Source organism: Myodes glareolus, chromosome 4 (assembly GCF_982192425.1).
Source record: "Myodes glareolus chromosome 4, mMyoGla1.1, whole genome shotgun sequence".
In the NCBI taxonomy this organism is placed as follows: Eukaryota; Metazoa; Chordata; class Mammalia; order Rodentia; family Cricetidae; genus Myodes; species Myodes glareolus.
The window spans coordinates 91,174,929-91,201,216 of NC_142029.1; the positions used below are offsets into that span (position 1 = coordinate 91,174,929).

A 26,288-nucleotide genomic window follows, 5' to 3' on the forward strand; every position below is an offset into this window, starting at 1 on the left:
GTGTTCTGAGCCATCTCATTGGCTCTCTGCTTGTATAGCTCAGTGTTCCGAGCCATCTCATTGGCTCTCTGCTTGTATAGCTCAGTGTTCTATCAGAGCCCCACCTTCAGGCTCTTATCGAGCCTCTTATTTCATGGATGACTCCCGTGTTTCCCCTTGTTCATCTGTGCATTGCTGATTTATTTCATGGGCTGAGATGACTGGGCTTCCCTTCTTAGCTCAGGGGGAGCTCGCGTGGTGGGGTGGGCGCTGGTGGCAGAGGCACAGCCGTGGAGCCCTCTGGCACCTGATCAGGCCTTTGATCTCAGTGTGTGTGGAGGAGCACAAAAGCAATAGCTTCTCAGGATGGTGTGTGTGTGTGTGTGTGTGTGTGTGTGTGTGTGTGTGTGTGTTTGATGCTAGTTCTAAACTCTAAGGAAAACGGGAGAAGCCAAGGTTACACTCAAAAGTATAGGGCATGTTGGGTAGGCAGACCTGGCTATGAGTTGTTGCTCTGGGAAGTGCTGTCTGTATTCAGTGGAGTTTGCTAAGGGAACTAAGGGGGAAGGGGAGAAGGGGGGGCAGAGGGGGAGGGAAAGGGAGGAGAGAGAGAGAGAGAGATATTGATTCTGAAATCCACAAAGAGTGCACCAAGCAAGAGAGAAGGGAATGTAAAGGGAGGGAGGGATTTACTTGGAAAGGACCAAGGAGAGAAGTTTTGTCCCCAGGAAGCACAGGAAATGGCTCTGCAGCCTCATCCTTTAGTCGCGGGGCACTGTGCACCTTGAATCATGGCTGTCCGTTTCTGGGCATTCCTACCTCCCATCCCCGAGCCCCAGGGCCTGATTAAGCACTTAGGAGGCACTCAGGACACTTAGGAATTTGGGGCCTCAGTACACACACACTGGTGATGAATAATAGATTAAATAAAAGTTTGAAGATGCTGAATCATTCAGCAGTTGTTGCGGCCAGCCGGCTGGCTGAATACAAACATTGGCTACAACCACAGCCGTAGACTGGGGCTTGCCCTCTCTGGGGTCTTAGGCTAGAAGCCTCTTATCCCATCAGGCTGTTACCCTTCTACCCCCTCACCCGACTTCTGCTTTTCTGACATCCTTTGCTCCCTGGGACTCTATTGACTCTGCCCTGGTTCCCATCCCTCCTTAGAGACCACTCGGGATAAGCTAAGGGTGGTTGAGAGATAGGGCAGGGCTCTCAAGGGGTGACTGCCCCCGGACCCATGAGTGCCTATTCCTGGTAGTGGGGGTGGGTAGCCACAGTCTCCCCAAATGCCAATTAACAGGTTCTGTGAGGTCTTGTACAACTAGACCATACTGTCCTCATTGTGACACGGAAGGACCCTGATCTCTCTGCAGCTGATCAGGGCCGGCCAGAAATGCTGCCCAGGATCAGCTGCACCAAAGGAGGACACTGTCCACCTCTCCCTCACTTTCCTGCCTTCTGATGGGCAAAGGCAGTAAGCCCAGGCAGGTGAAGCTGGCTTTCCGACTGCTGCTGGCCTCTGCGCTGCTGGCCACCCTGCCCTCCAGCCTCCCCCTCCACCCCCTGCTGTTCTGCAATTAGGTCTGTCCCCTGCAGGCATCTTGGATGGAAGAGGTGTCTTTTTTGTTGCTGCTGCTGCTGTTGTCTGGCAAGCCGTCAGCAGCGGGATTGCACTCTCTAGCTGTGGAAAACATCCGTGATGGGTTTGTTTGTATTTGCCTAATTAGACAGCGAGCTGCGATGCTATCTCAAGGATTGGCAGCATCTTTGGAAAACACGCACAGGAGCAGAGCTTCTGAGGAATTTCTAGCTCCTTCCACGGGATCAGAGTTCAGAGTGTCTAGCTTCTAGTCACGTCGTGTCAGTTCAAACTCCAGTTTATCTCCCCGTTACTTCAGCTTTGTGTCTCAGATTCCTTGCCAGCAGGTTGGGGACAATGCTAGTCTCTCATGGGTGAAGATTAAAACGGGATAGTCTATGTAAAATGCCTACTGCATACTGAGTATTCCACATAGGGGCCCACTCTGTAGCTAAGGCTGGCTTTGAACTGATGTCAAGTCTACACGAACCTCCCCAAGTGCTGAGATGACAGGGGTCAGCTACCAACGTCCACCCCTATCCTCTATACCTGCTAGTTTAAATACAAGTTGAGGAGCCTGCTGGGCTCAGGGAGGAAAGTCTTGCTGTGTAAGAATGAGGATCTGAGTTCAGCTCCTCAACAGCCCCCAAACTGGACACGACTGTACTAGAGGTAAGGGGCGGAGAGCAGCAGATCCCAGGGCCTAACTGTCCAGCCAGTCCAGCCTGCTGGTGAGCCCCAGGCTCAGTGACAGAACCTGTCTCAAAAACTAGGTAGAGACTGACTGAAGAAGACAATTAACATTGACCTCTGATTTCTCAGTAAACACACATGTAGTGATTTAAATGAAAATGACCCCCATAGGCACATAGAGAGTGGCGCTATTATGAGGTGTGGCCTTGTTGGAGTGGGTGTGACTTTTTTAGAAGAAGTGCATCACCAGGGGTAGGCTTTGAGGTTTCAAATGCTCAAGTCAGGGCCAGTGTTCCCTCTCTTCCTGTTGACTGAAGATCTGGATGTAGAGCTCTGAGCTGCTTTTCCAGCACCATGTCTGTCCATGTGCCACTCTGCCTCCCACCGTGATGATAATGGATTAGCCTCTGAACTGTAAGCCAGCCCCAATTAAACACTTTCTTTTATAAGAGTTGCCATGGACGTGGTGTATCTTCATAGCAATAGAAACCACAGGGCAATGTGCGTGGGCACACTCACCTGCACACACATGCATCTCTCTCTCTCTCTCTGACACACACACACACACACACACACACACACACACACACACACACTCACTCACTGTGGAAAAAGTACCAATGTCAGGGAGTTAGAGTTGGGGTGTTCAACTTGGAAAGGAACAGACAGGGTTTCATGGATTGAGATCGGTAATATAATTAAATCATTTTTTTTCTCAACCATTACTCTGTTTACTTTTCAAATAAAGTGGGGCAGGGTGGAATCTTTTTCTCCCTGTGGATAATCATGGATTCATAAGGCATCTGAGAAGTACCGGTCTTCCCAGAAGAAAAATGTTCTGTCTGCACCTGAGAACGTGTTGACAAATATTCTCTCTCCGGCGTCTCATTCTTGGTGGCCAGAAAGACACTGTGGTGTCAGTGAGAGACTCGTGTCTAGTGCACTTAGGAGGGTGACATGAAGCAGAGGAGGGCGGAGCTACAGCAGCAGGAAGTCCTGACACTGGCCCTCTGTTTCCCTGCCTGAAGCGCTTAGCAGATCTTGCTGAATTCAGTTGTATTCTGTTCTGTCCCTACTGACCAGGCAAGCAAGCAGTGTTTATGGAGCCTGTGAGAACCTATCATTATTGTCAGGATGGCGTTTGCAGATAGATGATTAAATACAGGGCAGATATTTCTCAGGAGCCTGAGCTTATGGCCTCTGCAGGAGAGAATCCAGGGCCTGTCTTCCTTAGTGACTGAGTCAGGTTGGAGACGGAGCCAGCCCAGACCGTTGGATCAACTTGTCCTTAGCACCCAGCAGGGCCTGATCCTGCATCCTAGAGAGCTAGGTGTGGAGCTTCAGATCAGAGATGCAATTATCTATGCCTTGATGATCACTTTATAATCTGTCCCTAGTGACCCGGGACCTTCATTTGGCCACTGACCTGATAAGACACTGCCCCTGACCAAAGTCTGATGATATCATTAACCAGGAAGCCCAGACTGTCTCCTTCATCAGTCATGGTGTTGGTCCAGGCTCAGAGCTGCCCAGAGCATAAGCGATTCTCATTTGGGAAGGTCATAGCGCTCCCCCATATCTCTAGGGTACCGGAGCTGAGCATCTCTGAAGTTGGCTGGTTCCCATAACACTTAAACTTTATGGCAGCACAGTATATTTTGGAGATATTCTCGGGTATTTTATCTCTGCTCAACTGGGCTGCAGCATCGGGCCCTGCGACTGCTATTGACCACTGCTATAATGTTTCAATATACATGTTTGGCAAGACATAACTCACATTTTAAAATATTAATTTCCCAGCCCCCAGTGTTTCTGAGTGCACTTCGATTTTTATTTTCCTGCAGCTGTACAGCATGAACGAGGTGAAGCTACTTACCCGTTGAATGTATATTTCTCCTGCATCCTCCATCCCCAGCCATTCCCAGATGGCCGGGGAGTGACACCCAGATCTGTCCTTCTGCATTTCGTCAAGCATGTCAGCCCAGCAGTCAGCCCCTTTCTTACCCATCCCAGGGTAGAGTAATGACAGGACAGGCAAGAGACACGAGGATGGCTGCAGTCTCTATGCCCTGGGGAAAGGGTAGGTTGGCAACGTGTTTGGATGAGCTTCTGAGGTAGCCATGCAAAATAGTTACCAAATGACATGGCCTGGCACCAACAGCAGAGCTGACATGCCAATCAGCAGCAGCTGTAGGAGGCCCCCATCGTGCCTGGGTGGCTGAGCAAGGCTGGCAGTTAGTGTAAACCCTTCCTGTCTTTTCTCCCCATCATGAGATGACTCCTGGGAGAAACAAGCTTTCTTGTGAGTTTTCAGTTTATTGGCTGTCTCCTTGGGTGGGAAGCTGGGCCATGCCTTGATAAATGAGGATTCGTATCGGGCCAAGAAACAGGAGCACTTGATGTTTGGAAATCAGACTTCGTGGGAATCATGTTGACTTTGGAACGGATGCTGTGCTAGGTTTAGAACTGCCCATAAGAGTGGGGATTAGTACTCATAGCCAGAGCTCCATGGGATCTAGGGATCTCGGTCCAGGCCTCGCCTATCTGGAAAGTTGCAGAGCTGGCTGGGGATTCAAGCCCCTAATGACATTGGAGATGGACTATGGGAGTTCCATAGTGGTGAAGATGGGGTGAGGCAGTGTAGGCGCTGGGCCGTTGTGTATGGGTTGGGGAGTCTGGAAGTACTCACTTGAGAGGTCTCTTCCTACACCAAGAGCCAAGCCGTCCTTAATCCACAGGACGAAGCCATCGTATTCTGGGATGGCACACAGCAGCGTCACTGGCTGTCCTGACACCACCACTTGGTCCTGGGGCTGTTGGCTGAAGGAGTAGACTTGGCCTAGGGAGGGAGAAGCACAGTAGTCAGTCAGCGTGGGCAGCAGTGTCTGGATGACTCTTTTCACACCCTATAAGCAGAGTTAGGCTGTCCTGAAGGTGCCAGCCTCATTATTATCTTTCAGGGGCTGACTCTGGACTCCAGACTCCAGCCCCTCCCTTAACTAACCCTGATGTTGACTTTGGAGATGAACTTCAGCTACCACGGAACAGGTACCTCCCGTCTTCTTGTGGGATTCTCATGTAACTCCACTGATCAGGAGTGATGATGGACCTAGTTCAACCTGGCAGTCCAGACAATCCGAGTGGCCTTGGTAGGAGCTGGTAACCCATATCGTTATTCTATCCTTTTCTGCAGTCAGCTCTTACAGTCTCCCCCTTGGAAATCGCTTGGGAGTCTATGCCTCTCATCCACACCTCAAAGCAAGATGCCACAACCATTGAAGCTATTGGTTCATATTTTATTAAACAAATAGTTTGCTGCACACACGAGATACTAGGCCCTGTGCTGAGCTTTTAAACATGAGCTCATGAATTCTTTCATTCTGCTAACAGCCTAACCACAGCGGGCACCGTCTCTATGTGGAGATCGGGAGGCTGGCATAAGTAGGGGACAGAGGAGCGTAGCGCTGAGCTGACTCTGCACTGGCAATGCTTGGTGTGCTGCCTGGGTGTACTATGCTCACAGTGGCCCCCTGCAGACAGCTCTGAAAGACTGGGAACTCAGGCATTTATCAATGGCTATCTGAGGCAGGTTGGAGGCTGTGAACCTGTCTCATTCTGGCTCTGAAGATTGTTCTTATCTGCTGAGCTAGGCTCCATGCAGCTCCCTAAGCCCCAGTTTGGGGACAGTCACTAAAGAAGGGAGATGATAACATGATCTGTGTTCCTGGGTGGCCACAACTGAGTGGACCATGGGACACTGGTGCTGACGACCTGGGATCTCTCTTAGAGAGAATCTAATGTTTCAGGGCAGAAGAAAAAAAAATCACTATTTTATAGCAGAGAAACCAGAACCAGAAAGGCACAGCAATCTACCCAGGATGACACAGACAACGAGCGGTAGAGCAGGGGCTGGGATGTTGCCCACTTGAGTTCTGAGCCCTCAGTTTTCCCCACCCCGTCCCCAAAGAGAGAGATACTGAATGGAGTGAAAAGAGGCCGGGTGCTGGCTGCTACCTCCTTTCCATATCACCACAGATGATCTGGACTTGGATTGCTGCCCCATACAGAGCTAAACTATGGGCACAGGGAGAGCCGAGGTGCAGGGGCGGGCATGGGACCCCAGAGCAGCAGACAGTGGGGGCAGCAGGAACTTCTAGAGTTGACAACCTTACGGGATCTTGGCAACCTCTCTGAGGAGTCTTATTAAAAATCAAATTGGTCTGGAATTGTGGGAGTAACACTTTTTCTTCTAATTTAAACTTTACAAATTAGATTGCATAGGATATTTTAATCAGCTCTGGGTAGTGGGTTTTTTCCCTACTCTGTCTCTTTAAGTTTTCCATTGTAATTAGGCTGTTTCTGGCATCAAACAAAAAAGAGAGAAAGGTGAGACAGGAGAGGGAGAGGACCGAAGAAAGTAGCCATAAAGTGGGGGTCCAGAGAGGGAGGAAGGAGAGTGGAAGAGGGAGAGAGAGAAGAGGCAGAAAAAGAGAGGAGAAAGAAGAGGTATAAAAGAGGGTGGAGATGGGAAAAGAAGGGAAAACAGAGGAGAAAGAAGGAAGAAGAAGAGGAAAGAGAGACAAGGAGGAGGGAGGAGAAAGGAAGGGAAAAGGACAGGAAAGGATGGAGAGTGGGGAAGAGAAGGGAATGGAGAGCAGAGGAGGGGAGGAATAAGAGAGGAGGAGAGGGGAGAAGGGAGGAGGAAAAGGAGGATGGAGAGCAGACGGGAGGAGCAGAAGTAGGAGCAGGTGAGGAGAAGTGGGGAGAGAAAGAAGAGGAGGAAGGGGGCAGGACGTCTTTCCTAGGCTTCTCTTCCTGCTCCAATCTTTTATCCTGGAGTGTTTTGCAAGGACACTGTCAAGGCAGCAGCAGTAGCAGCCAAAGATTGTGTGATCAGAGAGAACTGAGCCAGGGGCTCAGGGACTGTAATGAGAAAGCCCTAAACGAAGGGGTCCAAGCTTCCAAATGCCCCTTATTAGGAACTTCCCCAGGAGGTAGCTGTCTATCCACCACACCCCATCCTTTTTATGCTTGGTAGAAGGAACAGGAGATTGTTGAAGATGCTTGGGGCATCCATCCCTCAGGGCAAGAGTGAGTCCTAGGTGGTCATCATGGAAATCAGGCCAGTTGGATGGTAGGGGACACTGGGAGAAGAGGTCAGTGACAACACTGGGGAGGTTAACCACAAGGCCACAAACTAGGGGTAATCACAGGGCCACCCTGGAGGGTTTCTCAGAACCAGGAGTCAGAGCATAGGAAGGATCTGCCCAATCACACCCGGAGGGCAAAGCACGAGAGGTCAGAGAACTGCTTAGGTGCAGTGATAGTGGTATATGGGGCGCTAGTCACACCTTGTTTATGTTGGGACTCCCTTGGATTTTCTGCAGAAAGCATGTTTCTAGGGGGCGAGGGGTGGAAACTGAGCACCCCAACAAAGAGTCTTTCTTTTTGGTCCAATTTTAATATTTTTACATTATGTTCAAGCCACTAAAATTACTCTGTCTCTCAGTGCCAGGTGTGGAATACGAGGCCTTGCAAACAGCATAGGCTCTCGTCGTTGATCTTAGCTGCCCACTGTAACTGGATAGCAAAAATAGACACTATGATGGCACAACAGACTGAGGTTCTAGAGATCAAGCCAGAGCTGAACTGAGAACTTTGTTTCCACTAGCTACATTTGGGAATGCTAGAAGATGCTATTCAGGTTGCAGGAGAAAAGGCACTAATGGAATTATCCAGCGGTGAACCCTGAATGGTACATATTGACTAACCAGGTAAAATGTACCCAGTGGAGCAATAGTGGCATGATGGTTATGGGGGCAGCCAACTACCTTCTGATTGGATTTAAGGCCCGCTCCCAAAAAGGAACTATTTAAATGGGCAAGTTGTCAGACTGCCCTCTAAATCTTTATGGTTGTACCCACATATTATAGCCTAGCTTTCGATGTTTGTTGGAGAAGCTTTTGTGTATGTGTGTGTGTGTGTGTGTGTGTGTGTGTGTATGTGTGTGTAGCAGTCAGCAGCTAATATAGATTCATAACCAGTCAGAGTGTTGGGAATAAGCAACTGTTGAGTGTTCATCTGTAAATGAGATATAGCTATATTATCTCCCGCCTCCACTCTTCAAGGCCCAGGGAGCAGAAAGAGTGAACAGAAAGAACATTAGAGCTGGAGGGTAGGGATGTGTGCTGTGGCATGCTGTCTTTTGGGCTTGGCATGGCCATTACACTCATGGGCTCATTGCAGCTATGGTTGCACAAGACTGATACAGGAGCAAGCCATGAAATCAGTCAGCATTCCAGCACACAGCACTGACTGAGGGGGCAGGGAAAATGAAGGTAGGAAGGGTATGTGTTGAGAGGAGCCTGGGGAGAGCCAGAGGAGCAAGTTGCGGGGTAGATAGGATCAAGATACATTTGTATACATATATAAAATTGTCAAAGAATAAATAAAAGATACTAAAAATAAATAAATAGACTTTTTCTTTGAAAGCAGAGATGCTTTTAATGATGGATTTTAAACTTGGTGGATTCGAAAAGTCACTGAAAGTTGGAATCCTAGAGTAGAGGAAGTGGAGGGAAAATGCATACTCTTTCACCCTTGGGACAGATCTTTGAGGCCTCCCTGGTCAGGGCTCCTAGGAGCTCAGTGTGCAAGGCATAGGTGGGGTCATTCCTAGAGACACCTCTGCCTTGCTCCCTTTTTCCTTGGTCATTTTCCTTTCTACCCTAGGGAAACTGTCCTTTTCCTTTCTCTTTCATCCATTTTGACTCACAGTCTATGGGATAGTGCCACCCATATTCAGGGTAATTGGTCTTTCCTTTATTTCAGTGAACTCCCACTTGGACACACCCAGAGGTCTGCTTTACTAACTTTTTACCATCTACTCAGTCCATCAATCACAGAGTAGTTGGTTTCCCCAAATCTTATTGCACATTTACTTTTCACCCAATGCTGGAGAAACACAAATGAGACCCATGACCTATCTACTGAAGGAACGGAGCACAGCAGCTCCCCAATGCCTGGCACAGCATGTGAACATCAGCTTCCAACTTTGGTTTGCTTCCTGACTTCTGTGTTCACTGTAGGAAAGTAACTGTTGCATTATAAACTATGGACTGAATAGATATTGCGCTGAGTACACTACTCAGAAGGGAGAAAGGTAAGAGACAAAGTGGGTAGGGCTGGAGTCATAAGGAATCAGCTTCACAGAAGAGAAATCTGCTGAGTTATTTATGTAAACCCACTGTATGGTGGACCTGTGTGGCCAAATGTACACATGGCTCTTTGATGCATAGCAGCCATCATAACCCCATTTTACAGGTGAGTGAAGTTCTGTAATGTGGTTGTTAAACATCTCCAGAAGGCCCAGCTTGATGTTTTTGAGAGGTAGTAGTGTGCTCATGTGTGTGTGTGTGTGTATGTATGTGCGTGCAAGTGTGTAAGTGCAGGTGCTTGTGCCATGATGCTGTATGGATGTCAGAGGTCTACAGCTGGTTCCAGTCTTTACTCCTGCCATGTTTGAGAGAGGGTCCCCTTATTGTTCACATGGAAGGACTCCAGACTAGCTGGCACCTGAACTTCCATGTAGTTTTTGCCTGACTAGTTCAGCCAGTAGAGCATGAGACTCTTAATCTCAGAGTCATGGTTTCGAGCCCCATGTTGGGTGCCAGTTGCAGTTTTTACTGGCTTGTTGCTGCTGCCTGTGTGCAGTCTCTGTTTCCCGGGGTCAGGTTTGTGAGAAAACGCAAAGTCAATGGCACAAACTCTGGGAGATTCCAATACAGAAGCTTTCTATTGAAAACAGTTTGGGGATGTTTATGGGGTTAGGGAAATTAAACTGTCTCAGGAACGTTTCCAGTTGATCCTTTGGAAACTGATGGTCACTGGTGGCATGTTGTGATTAGCAAGTAGTGTGCATCATTAGTTACCATGCTTTTGGTTCACTGACAGGTTGTCTTGGCCAATTTTGCTTGCTCAATGTGCGTTTGCATGCACTTGCGTGTGCTTACGCTATTTGCCCTGCCTCATTTCCAGACATTTTTCTGTCTCCTCCTCCCATCTTGCCATAGGATTGATGTAGATGTGTCCTATAGATCCTGTCTTCATAGGAATTTGGAGATTCAAACTCAAGTCTTCATGCTTAAGTGGCAAGTGTTTTCCCTCTGAGGTATTACCTCAGCCCGGGGTGGGGATGTTCATGGAGGGAATTGGGGGACCCTACTTTTCTCTCTCTCAGCTTGAAGTGAATAGTTTTGTTCTACCAATTACCTAGAGGCAATCAAACCTCTTGGACCCGGCCCTGGAGAACCATGAGCCATAACAACTCTTTTGTTTTCATAAATTGATTGTCTTAGGCATTTTCCACATGTCAGAAAGCTGCCAAACACTCAGAGGCTCACACAAGTGAAGGGATTTGCCCAAGTTTACAAGTTTATAATGTTACCCTAGCAAAACTCTGACATGAGAGTCTGTGCACCATCATTCTTTCAGTGCTACTCCACTGTGGCTATGGAGCAGAGTGCCAGACCCTATTCCAATTCTGCCTTTAGCACTGACACCACCATTCAGATCACCCAAGGCCAAGGGCCTTTGGACTGCAGGGATTCCTTAGGCTTCCCCTGACTCCATGTTACCCCCTCCAAAGGTGCATGTACATGTGGCATGCTTGGGAGCAAAGATCTGGCTTCCAGTCTTCGCTTCTTCAGCAGAACTTTTCCATTATCTTTTTAATTAGCCACCTTAAGTTTCTCTTCCTCTTGAGTCAGGGTCTTGTTATGTAGTCCATATGACCCCTGGACTTACAGTCTTCTGTATCTGTCTCCTCTGTGTTGGAATAGCAGTCGTGTGCCATTACCCCTGTTCCACTTTGGGCTTTGAATAATTATTCTCATTTGTATAGAATGTTGTTCCCCTTCCTTTGGTGTCAAGCAAGTTCCCTGGATCTTCTTCCCCTCTCTACAGGCCCCGGTGCCATTCTGCTCTGAGGGCCACCTGGGAGGTCTGTAGGGACGAGGCTGCATATCCTCTAAGACCAAGGTTCTAGAGTCTCTGGTGCTGTGACTTCTCTGGGTGAGGAGCAGATAGAAAGATGGCCAGTGTCTCCAGGTCCATGCTGCATTTGGAGAGACACCACAGTCGTCACGTAGCTCTGCCACACACAGATGCCAGTCCCGAGTCTACTGGGGATGCATTCTGGTCCTTCAGTGTCTTAACTCCATTGTCACTCATAGAAAGGCCTTTGATTTGTGCTTTCCTGGTGGTAGAACAGGGAGCATGGACCAGGACACTGGACTGGGGATTGGCAGCTGTCACTACAGAGGAGAGCAAGCCCTGGTATTCTCTCTGCCTTGAGTCTGGTCAGAGATGCAGTCTCCACACCTGACTCCTGCTGCAACCCCCTCATGCTTGGAGCCCAGCTTGGAGGTTCAGGGCTGCATTCTCAGTTTCTTCTTTTTCATGCTCGGCCTGGACAGTTTGGCCTGCCTTTGTCAGGTAGAGGACTGAGAGAATGTAGCCATTGCTTTTAGTGCCCTAGACAGAAAGAAAGTCAGGGGGCCTGGAATGCTTTCTCTTGCCGTTCGAGCCTGTGATCTGTAGACATGTATGCATGGCTAGCATCATGCCTGTGAGTGGTGGCAATCAATAAAATCCTGCCTATCCCTGTCTCAAAACTCAAGACCGCTGATGGGATGTCCTGAGACCTCCTGGCTGATCACCTTAGAATATAAACAGTCATGCAACCATCTTAGACAGGTCATATAAAGTTTGTGTGGAGCTTAAGAAATCCCTGTTTCTAGGAGGCTGGTGAGCTGGCTCAGTGCCTAAAGGTGCTAATGACCTGAATTCGATGCAAGGAACCTATTTAAAGGTGGGAAGAACTGACTCCACAAAGTTGTCCTCCAATGTCTTCGTGTTTATTACACAAACACACACACACACATGCATGCGTGTGCACACACGCACACAACTACTGCTAATATATAAAATAGAAAGGCCTGCTTTTAGATGGCAGTGGAGGTACAGAAAAGCTTCCTGGAGTGTGCGGTGACAGAAGATGCAAAGAACAAACTCATTCTGGGACAGGAAAGGTGGGGCTCCTCAGATACCTCCCAGAGCACCTGAATATTGTCACCTTCCTGAGCCCAAGTCCTGCACAGTAGAAAGGATGTAGTTGCAATCTGGTCCTAGAAGGAACTCTACTCTGTCACTACCTGTAAACTGGGACAAGCTCCTTACCTCCTCTGAGCCTCAGTTTCCTGACGTCCCCAGAGGGGATGACAGCAATGAAAGCGTTATGAGGATGCAGGCCTTGTACACAAGTCATCCTGTATGCAGTGTTCCATAAAGGGCTCGTGCCACCACCGTCCACACAGTTCTGTGAGTCCAGGACTATACAAACCAGACCCTAAGCTGCTCCTGCCATGAGCTGAGAATGGAACTCCTGCAACTCTGATGTGGGACCCTGTTAAATAGGCAGGTAGGGACCAGAGCTGAGCCCTCCTGACTGCTTCAGAGCATCCCTTCCCAGCCAGCTTTAGAGGCTCCCAAAGCACCTGGCCAGCAACACAGGAAGGGCTCCAGTGTGGCCATCTGCTCTATTAGTGACCAATTGGAGGAAGCTTAAGAATACTCATTCCAGGGATATTTACTGCCAGTTTTCTCTCAGCTCAGAGCACATAGCAAATTGCCTCTTATGAGATTAAAGAAAGCTGTTCTTGTCATGAGAGGCAAGCAAGGGGGAAGGAGAAGAGTGGGATCCAGTGGCTCCTAATGACACCAGAAGTACATGTGTCCCCATGTACTTGGGGACACAGGGAAGGGACCCAGCGCGTGGTACAGATTTGTTTCCCACCCTTGACCTGTTAGCATCGGCGCAGAATGCCGGTTGTGAATTCGAGTGGTGGGACTGGCGCCAGCCCACTGATTGACAGGTAACAAATCTGATTTTTATAGAGGACTTAAGTGGGTGGGGTGGCAGTGACTATAGCAACCTCAGGGCCCGAGGTAGGGACAGGAACCACCTCAGCTGGGCGGGGGGCAAAGGACTGTGTTTTTGCTGGCCATGGGCTTAGAGCCTGGAGAAAGCAAAGGTGTGTGCTTGGAGCTGGAATAAGAAGCTACATTAAATTCGTGCCCAAAGCGAGGAATAAAGAAGAAATCACAGGGAGCTGGATTCTGGAGTAGTCTGCAGGGCAAGCCAGATGAGGAGAGGGAGGGCCTATCTCCAGGAATGTTGAACAGCTACACAAAGTTTGGAGGTCAGGATGTGGCCAGGGAGGGACAGCTCTAGGGCCACACGATCCCAGGCTATGCTCTGTTATCTCCTTAGAGCTGGGACATTCCCCTGGGACAATTGCCTAGTTTCTCTATCTCTAGTGTCTGTGTGTTGGAAGCTTGTAGAGTTATCTGAGATAATAGAACCAGACATTGGGTCTAAAGTACACAGAACCCTTCATACCTTCTTTAGCGATGGCTATTGCTCTCATTTTGAACTGGTGTATGGAGTAGGTATGGAAGAAAATAGTCAGGAGGGGACACTAACTCAGAAGAGAGAGAGTCAGAGAAAGACACACACACACACACACACACACACACACACATGTGCGCACATGGGGGGAGACACACAGAGACAGAGATAGAGAGACAGAGAGAGGTATACACACACAGAGACACAAAGAGAGTGTTTTGGGTAAGAATGGGAGATGGGGAAGGGGGAGGGTTGAGGAGAACTGTCTGCACCAGCCCTCAAATTTATGCTGAGATGCTTGCACTTGATGAGAAGCCATCAGAGATCTGGGACCCATTTACTCGGATCTCTGTTTTAGGAAGATCACAGGATAATGGTGGGGAGGATGGATGGAGAAGGATCATCCACAGACAGGAGGACTGGTCATTAAGATTGCGCTGTCATAAGGGCTCAGATAAAGCTATATTGGTAGGATGAAGAAAATGCGTTTAGCATCCTCTTGGAGGTAGGACTGACAGATTTGGGGGGTGGGTGATGGAGGCTACTGTTGATGATGGTGGAGCCTCTTTGCTCTCTTCAGAAGTGAATCTGGTCTGAGGTGAGACAGCTCTGTGGCAAACATGTTGATGGGGAGGGCTTTGAATCATGCAAGGAAGCTGTGTTGGGCATAGTTGGGTCAATGGGTCTGGAAGTGAGAAGAAGGCATAAATAACTCATGTTTACTGGGCGCTTATTCTGGCCCAGGTGTGTCCATGTACATGCCTGTGTGTTTGTGTATGCGTGTGTGTGTGTGTAGGCACATGGGGGACACAGTGGGACATCAGATGTCTTTCTCAATTTCTCTTCACCTTATTTTTGAGACAGCACTCATTAGGGCCTGGGGTTTGCCAAGGAGGCTAGGCTGGCTAGCCATTGAGCCCCAGGGATCCTCCTGTCTCTACCTCCCCAGTGCTAGGATTGTAAGCACACACCACTAGCTCTGTCTTTTTACATAGATGCTGCAGATTGACCTCAGAGTTCACGCTGCGTGGAAAGCTATCTTCCAAACCCTCCTTGCTGCTTTTTCTTTAAAATTTATTTTTAGTAAGCATACAAAATACAAAACAATGAGTTTCATTCTGTCTCTCTCTCTCTCATTCTCTCTCTCTCTCTCTCTCTCTCTCTCTCTCTCTCTCTCTCTCTCTCTCACACACACACACACACACACACACACACACACAACCCATACAACCCATAATCATATCCATGCCTCCACTACGGTCTCTTCTTCTCCCCTCCTGTTAGTCTCCCCTCCCCTAAAGAGTTCTTTCTACTTTCATGTCTTATATAGTACTTGGTGTGAACCTGAGAATTCATCTTTAAATATGAGACGCCATATATATTGATGTGACTATCTAAGTAGGCCAAGGTTTATTTAGTCAGGGCCTGCAGGAACCAGCTGTCTGGAATCAGGTATTTAACCCTGGTCAAGGTTCATACAGGTTTTGAGTTCTGCTAGCCGGAGGTCATCCTAATCCATCTTTCTTGTGAGAAAGAAGCTGGGAGAACTTAGTTGGAGACCAGACCTTTCCCCTACTGTCCCTTTCTCTTTGACCTTTGCTGGGATAGAGATTTGAAGGCACTTTTAGCTCCAAAATCATCATGTGCAAACACTGGAAGCTTGACTCTGTTGCACAGGTGAGGAGAAACTCGCCAGTGTCGTGAATGTTCTAGAAACAACATGAGGGTTTTGTTTGGGTATGCATGGGAGTACCTGCCCACTGCTCTTCCCGGGAGTGTTTATTCCTCTTCTATTCCCTAACTCCTTGCAGGAGCTAGGACAGCACAGACAGCTTGTGACTCTGACCACCTCACACCTCTGTCCTCAGGACACAATCTACCAAGGTTGTCCAGGACACTATGGGTTTCTAATGAAGAACAGTCGGGCTGACCAAGGCAGGGTGAGTCCAAAGTCGCAATAAATCCTGTGCCTGCTGATTATCAGCATTGCAGTTCCAGCCAGAGCCTGCCCTGTGCTCATTAGCAGCAGGACGGGGCTTCCTCCATCCATCCAGCCGAGACCTGGGTGCCAAGAAGATGCTGATAAGTGCTGCAGCAAATGGGGATCCTCTATGCCCATGAAGGAGTTCATCCATCCCTGTCTGAAGTCATCCACAGAGGATGAGGGTGGGCAGAGTGGTACAGGTCTGTAGGGACAGTGGGAGGTGTAGAAAGGAGACATTCTTGCCATGAAATAGGACCCTGGATGGTATCCAGGCCTGCTGCTACTTGGTCATGGGACTCAGGCTGGGTTCCTCTGTCTGCAACTGGGATTTTTGTGACTTCAAACAGGGAAGGGTGGTGAGCAATAGGAAAGTGTACTGAAGAGCAGGCAGAGGGCTGTGTTTGTACCCCAGGTGGGGAAGTAGACTTTGGCCATGGGTACCACTGGGCTTAGGTTGAGACTGGGCCACGGATTAGCCTGCCCCATGACTCCTAGTGTCTTTCACTCTTTGTGAAGGTCACAGGACGGACACATGAAGCTGCATCTTATCGTTGTCCTGAGGACCCTGCTTTGCCACTTCTTAGCCGTGTGCCTTTGGACCTGACTGCCCTTCCTCAAGCTCAGATTGATCACCTGTGAGATGCAGAATTTGGACCACTAGATAATCAGCCCCCTTCAACCCCCTTCTTCCCAATCTAGATGCTGCATTCACTAACTTACTCAAATCCTTACTCTTACAAGCCCAAAGGATGAAAATAATAAATCCTGAGGCACGAGGAAGTCAAAGCAAACCCTTAGGGACTCTTGGTCTGTTTGGGGGGAAGATCTGTATCCTAAATATTATTTCTTTTAAGCAAGAATATTTAAATAATCATTTTATAGTGCTGTAGACCTTGCTAGTTGGAATAGTTCTAAAACTTTTATGTGTGCGAGAATTACACATGGTTTCCTGGACTCAAGCTTAGAGAGGCTGAGATGGTAGATTCGCATGATGTCAAGGAGCCTGTGTCTAACAGCTTCCAGCAGTTGGGGGACCACAGTTGGGGTGCATGCATATCTAAACAACATTTGCCTCAGGGTAGGCACTCTTTTTAAATTCTTAAAATTATCGAATTCTTGGCCAGCTACTGTCTTTTTCTGAATGTGCCCTGTTTCCCGCAAACTGAACACAGAAGGCATTGGACAAAGTTAACAGTTTTCCACACACCTTTGAAAATGTATGCAAACATTTTATCCACGAAATGTCATGTGGTTCTGCAAAGGCGGGGCTGGGGAACCATGTCCTACCCTCAGTCCTGCGTTGGAGCCCAAGGTCTCCGTGTCCGGTGCTCAAGGGTTCAGAAAAACTGGTTCAGTTTAGATTATCTGCAGGGACTCCATAAAGGACAGCTTGACTCTGTCCCACCGACAGGAGCATAAGCCTAGCACCTTGGAATACTGGGTGGCTGGGACAGGCTGGCTTTAAGTATAAAGCACTTTTGTCCCTTTGCACAAACCTTACACTGAGGACCACAGCTCAAATATGGCACTTAGTGGCCTCTTGAGCTGTTCCCGGCTGCAAGTAAGCCATTCTAGTGCATGTTCTCAGTTCCTCCTATCTCGGAGATTAATACAATCAACTTTAAATTTTTAAATAATTGCACTTATGCAGAGTCTCTCTCTCTCTCTCTCTCTCTCTCTCTCTCTCTCTCTCTCTCTCTCTCTCTCTCTGTGTGTGTGTGTGTGTGTGTTGTGGAAAGTGTTTCTCCCCTTTTACCATGCGAGTCCCAGGAATTAAACTGATAGACGCGGCAGCATACACCTCTACCCACCGAACGATCTTGCTGTCCCCTAAATGCAACCAACTCTTTACAGTCCTTGTTAATGGAGAGGAACAGGGGTGTGAATAATTCCTGTGACCTGAGCCAACGAGCATACTTTCACTTTGGGATGCCTTTTGGTATTCTTGTGCGAATATGAACACATTTGATTTTCTGGGAATTTTTAATATATATGCACACACATACACATATTTTTTTTAAAAAAAAACCAAACAACTCACAGTCTGATGATGGGGCTCCCTCCCTGTCTCCTCCTCAGCTGGGTGGGAAGGATCTCTTCTGTCTTAGTCCAAAGTCAGAGTTAGCCATACGTGCACCACCCCGCCCCCTTGTCATCTCTCTGGCTCACACCTTCCCTAGGAGAGACTGGGGATAGGAACTGATTTCGCCTTTTAAGGACTTGCATTCCCTTTGGGCCTCATGCAAATAAGAGCAGAACAAGAAGCTGTGAAATGTTAGCAGAGGACTTCATTAAGCAATCCTGGTGATAGCATTTGCCAGGAATGGGGACAATTTGCCAGCAGATAATTGAGAACTGACTATATCTACGTCCTCATTAAAAAAGTGATTCTCCTCACTGCCCTGGGATTCTGGGCCAAGTCTTCTGGTTGACTTGGGATATTAGCCACCGCTAACTTTTGATTACACTTTCTGCTTCGCAAGGCACTTGCTATGCATTATCTTACTCGATCCATCCTCTCGGTACCCCAAGGAGAAGGGTTGATCACCAGTCTCCCAAGTAGAGACCTGAGTGGCTAACGCTCAGAGCCAACTCTCCCGCGGTAGCCGTGCACAACCAGTTCAGTCTTTTTCCTTACTTTGACCTTTTTTTTTTTTTTTGGTCACCATCAAAGAGACAACCTTGAGAGGTCTTTCATTATTTGTTTCTACCCAAGGAGGCATCAGCGAAAAAAACACAGCTAGCTTGCAATAGCTACTCCTGTCTTTTAAAAGTTTGTCGATGCGTAGAGCAGAGAAGCTTTATGTTAGAGGCACTTAGGAGGAAGAAGGGGATGTTTGGGTTTCTGGGGGCTAGAGTTAGGTTCTTCTTTCCAAGGGGGATTAGGCTGGGTCATTGAGTCTGGTGTCTCAAAGACAAGTTGGTCCTATAGAGATGGAGTGGGTAGAGACAGAACTCCTAGGATACAAGAATAGCCCCGCCTACAGGCTGGCCATTTCCACTGCAGTCCTGACACACAGAGCCTTTTCCATTTCACGGATGAGGAACCGGAAACTCAGAGAGGGTAAGAAACTGGTCCTTGGTCATTGGTGATGGGTAGTAGAACTAGGGTTTGAATTCTTTCCTTCCAATGCGGGTGTTTGTTTACACAACTGTACTGCGCATACAGGGAGTTTGATCCCTGGGTTTCCTCTTTAGAGGGCAGAGACTGGAGACAGTGCCCTCTAATTGCTCCAGTTCTGCTCTAAGAACAGATGTGACATGATAGGGCCATCTGCTTTATACCCTCCACGGATAGCCCCTGCCCAACTCTAAATCAGGGTAATACTCCCATGTGCCCTCGGGGCTGAGGTGAGCCACATAAACATTAATTTAGGATGAATATTCTCTGCACTCGGGCTAAGGCGTGACTATTTCATTTTTCTTTGTGTGTATATGTGCCTGTCTAGAAGCCTGCATTCAAACTCCAAACTCCAGTACCAGTCACCTTGTTTTCTGAGAGCAACACTCAGACCTGGAGCTCTCAATGGCCAGTAGCCTTCCTGCATCCACCTCCCAGTACTTGAATTCCAAGTGTGGGATACCCTGCCCGGCTTTTTGACACGTGTTTTCAAGATCAAACTCAGGTCCCTATGTTTGCATGGCAAAGCACCGTTCTGACTAGGTTATCTCCCCTCCCCTTCTTTCTCTCTCTCTCTCTCTCTCTCTCTCTCTCTCTCTCTCTCTCTCTCTCTCTCTCTCTTCAGGATCTCATCAGGCAGCCCAGACTGTGTCCTTGAACTAAGAATGTCCCTGCTTTCACTTGCTGAGTGCTGGGATTGCAGGCATGCTCCATCATGCCTGGCTTAGAATGGCGACTTCCACTCTCCTCCTTGGCTCGTTCTTAGATGTGGAAGCCGATCCCCTACTACAGCTTTCTCAGCTCAGGTCTGGTATAGTGACTGATGACTTCCATTCCCTGCACTGCTGGAGCCGTGGGCCTTTGCTGTCGCCACCACAGTGCTGCGATCCTTATTTGTTGTGCGCCAGCTCAGGGAGGGCAGCCTGGTTCTTACCCGAACCCTTCTGCTGGGGCACGCGAGCAGGGGCAGCTGTTGGCCGCCATCTTGGGAGCGTGGTCCACGCCTGCCTGCCTCTCGGGACATCTCTATTTTCCAGCTGCAAGGCCTCTGGAGATGCGTATGGCTCCTATAATAGCAGAGTTACTCATGGCTACGCCGGAGAGAGTGGAGCAGCTTTGAGACCTCCTCCCCTAAACGCAGCAATATTTGGTAACACTTGGCGTCTTGGGGAGAGAATTCATGTCCGTAATTAGTTACTGTATATCACCGTGAGTACTCTGCTCAGGATTTACTGGGCAAATACCATTTAACTGCACAATAACTACAGGTCCTTGCTGCTTATTGGGTAATTTACTAAGGCTGGGAGAATGGGGCAGGAGGGATGCTGAATAGGAGGTATTGTAACCCCTTGAATCAAACTTTATGAGTTCAGGTTTGGCAGAGGAGAGGCTGCTCGTCGCCAGCTCTCCTTGCTTTGTTTTGCAGGGTTGGCAGCAGATCGCTTCCTTTCTTTTATTCATTGCAGAAGGACAGGTCTGAGACTGAGCTGCAGAACTGCCCAGGGCCACCTAGGGTTATGGAGGGGTCTTTTGATTGAGAGGGTCTTTGGCCAGAGTCTTCTGCAGAAATCCAGGCTATGCATCCAGCCTGTCATTGACTCCCTCCATGGGGCCCCTTTCTGTATCTGGGCCAGTGGGTGGGGAGGGCAGGGAGCCGTCCTTGGCTGGCAGCATCAACATAATCTCAGTTCTCTCTTCTCTCACAAGGACGCGCGCGTTGCTTGGGAAGCAGCCATCCCCGGACCTTGGGTGGCGTTCCCAGCCCTAATCTGCTTGAGCAAAGTCTGTCTTTGTTTGGCCGTGCACTGTCTAAACTCCTGTAACCTATTTAGGCCACAGAGAGGGGAAGAGACACAATAATGAAAAACTCAACGTGCAACATTGCCTTATGCAATCTAATAAATTACTCCGTAGCCGGCTGCCAGCTCAGACTAAGCCCAATATTGCCTGCAGTAATTATTTGGATCAAATGCAGTTTATCTGCTTCATATTTGTGCTTCTGTGCTCAGTGGTAACTTATAAATGTCATTGTGGTGTTTATTCGTTATAATGAAACTTAATGGCATTGGAAGCTAGGAGCGAAGCTGGTGGGGCGGCAGGTTTAAAACAGTTTCTTCATCTCTGGAGAAGGAACGAGCCAAGATAACACTACAGTGCCCTAAAGGGAAGAGATTTACAGAAGCATTATGTCCTTGTGCTGTGTGGTGGACAAGAGTGAGCCAGGAGCTCTGAGCTGGCACCAAAGGTCATTTGGCTTTGCCCCTGGAGACATCTATCAGGAGTGGGTAAGACTGAGCCATAGCTAAGCCAGCGCTCTCCCATCTGGCCTGGCTGTCTTCTGAAGGCTTTTGTGGTCCAGGAGGTATTCAGTTTTCAGACAACCAGTAGTTGCCAGTAGCTGCTCTAGATAAGTGAGACTCAGTGCTCAGGGTCTCCGGAAGCTGAGGTCTTGATTGGGATGGAAATTAGAGCCTCAAATGACTGTGTTGTAGAGAACGGATAGTCATGGAAGGCCTGGTAGAAGAGGGGGAGGGGAGGGTGAAGCCCTTGAACAATGGTCAGCGGGGTTGGTGGTAGGAAGCATGGGAAAGGGCGTAAGTCAAGGAAGGGCTGGCTGGCAGGGTCTGAATATAAGGCTCACCACTGGCTCTATAGAAGGGCGAAACATTTACTATAGAGTTCAGAGTTTCGACTGATCCTGGGCTGGACTCTGCCATTTACTTGCTAGATAGCTTGGGGCAAGTTATTTTTCTGTCCTCAATTTGATTTCCTCATGTGGGCCATGGGAGTCAGTATAGTTATCCCTCAAGACTGTGGAGATTATTAAATAAGATGATGTGTCTAAGGTGATGAGCATGGTGCCTGGAAGAGACTAAATGCTCAAGAGCTGGTTGTGGTGGTAGTGATTGGCATGCAGTAGATGTTTGCCCAGTGACAGCTGAGTGAAGAGTGAACCTCGTCACCTTCCACTTATGAGCATTGCAAAACCCTCTTTCAAACCGCCAAGTTTGGCCTTGACCATGCTCAGGGCTGATTTTCTTATCCTTGTTGTATAATGTGAACATGGAGGCCCAGCATGGCTAGTGACTTGCTCAAGGCTCCCCAGCTGCTATGTGAAGGGGGAATTGGATCTCCTGCATCTCAGAGCAGAGTGCCCTCCATGAGTCCTCCCATGGCAGCCTCTGACTTGACTTGGGAGGCTGAACTCATCCTGCTGCCCTGTATAGAGACCGCATTGACCTCTCCAGCACGACCAGGGGCTTCCCCCCAACTGCTTCCTCTTAATATTGCATTTGCCTTTTGCTCATGAAATAGTCCTGCTTCCCCTTGGTAACATACATGTGCAAGGCTCCTACCTCGGGAATAAAGATGAAGAATATCATCATTGTAATTCTTCCTACAGTCTATCCCTTTCTCAACACTCCTGTTTTGACCTTTGCACTCTGGGGTAGCCACTTGGAACAGTAAGGGACTATGGAACTTTATCCCTTCCCAAAGTTCCTGCACAGCCATTATGTATATGCAGTCTTTACAACAAATGCATGCAACAAAGACAGCTGGGGTCATGAATATACCCATTTTTCAGATGAGAAAGCGTAGGTCTAAAGAGATCAAAGTCAAGGTTTTATTCCTCATCAAGAACAAGACTAATGCCTAAAATATTTGTTTCTTTGTTTGATTGCTGATTAAACATTACCCATGAAAGTGCTTGCTTCGTGCAAATGATAACACACAATCTTATTTGTGTAATGTGTAATACTTTACAATTTATGAGATTTACCCTTGCTACTTTACTGGTCCTCATGAGGCAGCTCTAATGTTACTTTCTTGCCTGACAATGCTCCCACAGCTAGCTGGTGGCAGGTAGGGGCCTTACACCTCCATTTCCCAATGTGGATTTCAAGGGTCTACTAGGCCTGACACATCATGTGAAGATGCTTTGTGGATGATGATTTGAGAGCTGTGTTCCCACTTTTGGTGACTCACTGTGCCCTTTGGCATGTTAGTTTCCTAGATAGTCAATAAGAAAGGGGCTTGTTTAATGAGGGATTCTTCAGCCTTCACTCCCCCCTTGTCTAAGCATCGAGGTTATATTTTACAACAAAATAAAACAATCAAGCCAACCTACACACAAGCTATAGAAACACTGCTTTGGGGTGAGTGTGGGCTGACATCCGTCCTGGGTGTTTTCAGGTCTAAGGCTGACAGAGGATAGTACAGAGGGTGGGATGGGGAAGGGGCTTTCTTCTGTGGATCATCAGAGCTGAAGCCCTCTCCCCAGGATGTGCCTCTCCTTCCTGTGACCCTGGGCAATGATGCCTAGGGAATTCACTCAATACCAGGCCCAGTCTTGATTCAGGGTAAGATGAGAGTAGGCTCTGTGAGTAGCGGATGCTGGGGAGTATGGGGTGGTGGGTCTGAACCTTGGGAGGAGTGCACAGGAACACATGGGAGCCCTTTAGTTCTTTTAAACACTGCTTGGCCCATTAGTTTCAGCCTCTTATTGGCTAACTCTCACATCTTGATTAACCCATTTCTAATAATCTGTGTAGCACCATGAGGTGGTGGCTTACCGGGAAGGATCTTAACCTGCGTCTGTCTTGGAGAGGAGAGTCATGGCGACTGCCTGACTCTGCTTCTTTCTCCCAGCATCCTGTTCTGTCTACTCCGCCTATCTAATCTGCTGTCCTATCAAAAGCCAAGGCAGTTTCTTTACCAATGAAAGTAACACATAGACAGATGACCATCCGCCATCACCTAATGTTGGAGACACTGCCAATTCTATGACCTACGGAAGTAAGCAGAGTGGTGATAAGAAGCCAAGTTCACCTCCTGGCCATAGGCCTTAGGTTAATGTTTCAGTCTTTCCAGGCCTCAGTTTCTTCATCCTCAAAATGGGATAACAGAACGCAGGTGACACCAAAATAGAGAGGGGGAATTTGGGAGGTGGAAACCTTAAACAGGGGTGGGGATGGGAAAATGAAGGGGAGGGTTGGTTAAAACTAAGCATGTATGATAAAGTCACATGGAAATCTATGAAATGACCAAAAACCATAAGTTAAAAACCAGAAACTGTTAGGTGAGAGAAAGCCAAGGGATGCTCAACAAAAACCTAGTGGCAGATGTGAGATGCTCCTTGGGAGCTACTGTCTAGGGAGACCCCCAGAGGCCCCCAAACAATACAAGTTCTTGTCAGTCCTCTTGATTGTCCCCCAGAACTAGCTGATAAAAACACGCCTTGGTACAAGACATAAAGTGAGCAGAGTCTGAGCTTTCCTCATGCTGGCTAGCTTCCCTAGTCCTGGAGCGTGTTGTACGAGATGCCAGGGAAGCAAAGACATCAAAGGTTTAGCTTGGCTGTGAATCCTATTAGCTACAACACCAGCCTGCCAGGCAAGATGTACCGACTGGTATAGTACTGGCACATCTATTATGGGGGTAACTAACTACTCTCTAGTCTAGGTTCAAGGTCTGATTCACAAGAGAGAGATCACATCTGATACTGTAAACCCAGTCAAAACCCCTTGATTGAGGAGGTCTTAAGTCCAAAGAGTAGTGTTATTATCGCTGTTTAGGTAAATTATCATGGCACCGAGTCATTCCTAACCATTTAAGTTCATCCCACAGACAAACGCCACTCCCAGCCCTAGTCAGAGAAACTTCTCTTGCAGTGAGTAGCGGAGACTACAGAGATGCATGGCTGCTCAGGATGCTGAGAGTGAGTGACAGCTGATGCTCGGTCTTAAGACATAAATGTCGCCTTTTTTGAAGCTTAGGGATCAACACTGAAAGGGGCCTGGAAAGACAGTAAGAGCGGGAAGACAGGGAGAAGGGCTGTGAAATGCTGTCTTCTAGATCTGACACAGCCAATGCGGCTATGACTTCATAGCACCCGCGGCTGCCTGCACTAGGTCTATACAGGACTGGGTCTATCAACAGTCAATCATAGATCAGGGAGGGACTCACTAAACCTGAGCCCTCCCTGAAGAACTGTTGGCTACTGATGGATTCTGGGGGAGGGACAGCCATTGTCTCCAGCATGTACTTGAGGAGCCCACCAGACTCCTGTGGATAGTTCCAAACCCATGGTCACACAGGTGATCTTGGTTAAACCCAGGGAATCTTAAAAATAAATACATGAATAAACACACAAATAAACAAAACAAAATGAAAATTAAATACAGGAATGTAGGAAAGGGATTTGAGGGTTGGGGCTGAGATTAAGGAGGATGGGAGGGTAAAGTCATGAGAATGCACTTTATACAGTTCTAAGTTCAATAAAAGTTAAAAAAAAAAACGGGGCATGGGCCTGGAGTGATGGCAGTTAAGGGCTCTTTCTGTTCTTCTAGATCAGTGGTTCTCAGCCTTCCCAACGCTGGGACCCTTAAATACAGCTTCTCATGCTGTGGCGACCCTCAGCCATAAAATTATTTCATTGCGACTGCATAACTGTAATTTTGCTACTGTTATGAATCATAATGCAAATATCTGATCATAATGTAAATATCTGATATGCATGTGTGACCCCAGAAGGGGGTCTCGATCCACAGGTTGAGAACCACTGTTCGAGTGGACTGAGGCTCAATTTCCAGCACTCACATGGAGGGTCTCTAGTGCCTTTGCGTCTGTAACTCCAGTTTCAGGGGATCTGATGACCTCCTCTGGCTTCTGCAGGTACCAGGTTCACAGATATACATGCAGGCAAAACACCCATACGCATGACACAGATTTTTCAAAAATGGGAACCCACTCTTGATGTGGTAGGTGGTAAATGATACAAGCATATAAAAGTGGGGTTTGATCTTACACCCTCATGGGTGAGCTCTGGCCCTTCTCTCTCTTTCTTGAAGTTGCTCAGTATTACTGCAGCCAGAACTACTGGCTTTACCCACTGCTGTGCTCCAAGAGAATGTTCCCTGTACATCTCTTTGACTCTCTCACCCCCTTTCTCTGTCACCAGCCACTCATTTCTCACTAAACCTCAATTTCTGATGGAAGCTACCAGCTATGTTGGACCCCCTTGAATCTCTAGGCTGTACCATTTCAGAGGCTGTGGGGGCAGCTTCTGATCACCAGTACCCGAGAATTCTGCTGTTGGGGGCTCTCTCTCAGGCAGTACTCACACCAATCAAGCAAGTAAGCGGTGCTAGAAGCAAGCACTCCTACCCTTTGTGTGTGAGGTCCAAACATCTTCCAATCCATTTCTCTCAAGAGCCTGTGTGTAAATGCCCCACTCCTTGGGACTCCTGACTTTGAGTCAGTATTCCACAGCATGTCCCAAAGGTCCCACGAATCTGGGTTCTAGTTGTCCACAGTTGATAGTTGGCACCAGGCTGGATGATACACTATGTGGTCTCCGTTCCCCATGTCAGTGTTTTAAAGTCACTCTGGTACCCTCTTCTTTTGCAGATAAATGATCATATTTGAATCCTCGGATAGAATGTGCCTCTGGGGTAAC

At 48.1% G+C, this 26,288-nt stretch overlaps 1 protein-coding gene across 4 annotated transcripts in view; it reads right to left on the reverse strand.

Annotated features, from left to right (window-relative positions):
* Positions 1 to 26,288, reverse strand: part of Kirrel3 (kirre like nephrin family adhesion molecule 3) — a 560,014-nt gene that overhangs the window by 90,227 nt on the left and 443,499 nt on the right. For all 4 annotated transcript variants that reach the window (XM_087905734.1, XM_087905733.1, XM_087905736.1 and 1 more), the window contains exon 3: positions 4,944 to 5,093. In XM_087905734.1, the coding sequence (XP_087761860.1) occupies positions 4,944 to 5,093 (150 nt within the window). The remainder of the gene's footprint in view (positions 1 to 4,943; positions 5,094 to 26,288) is intronic.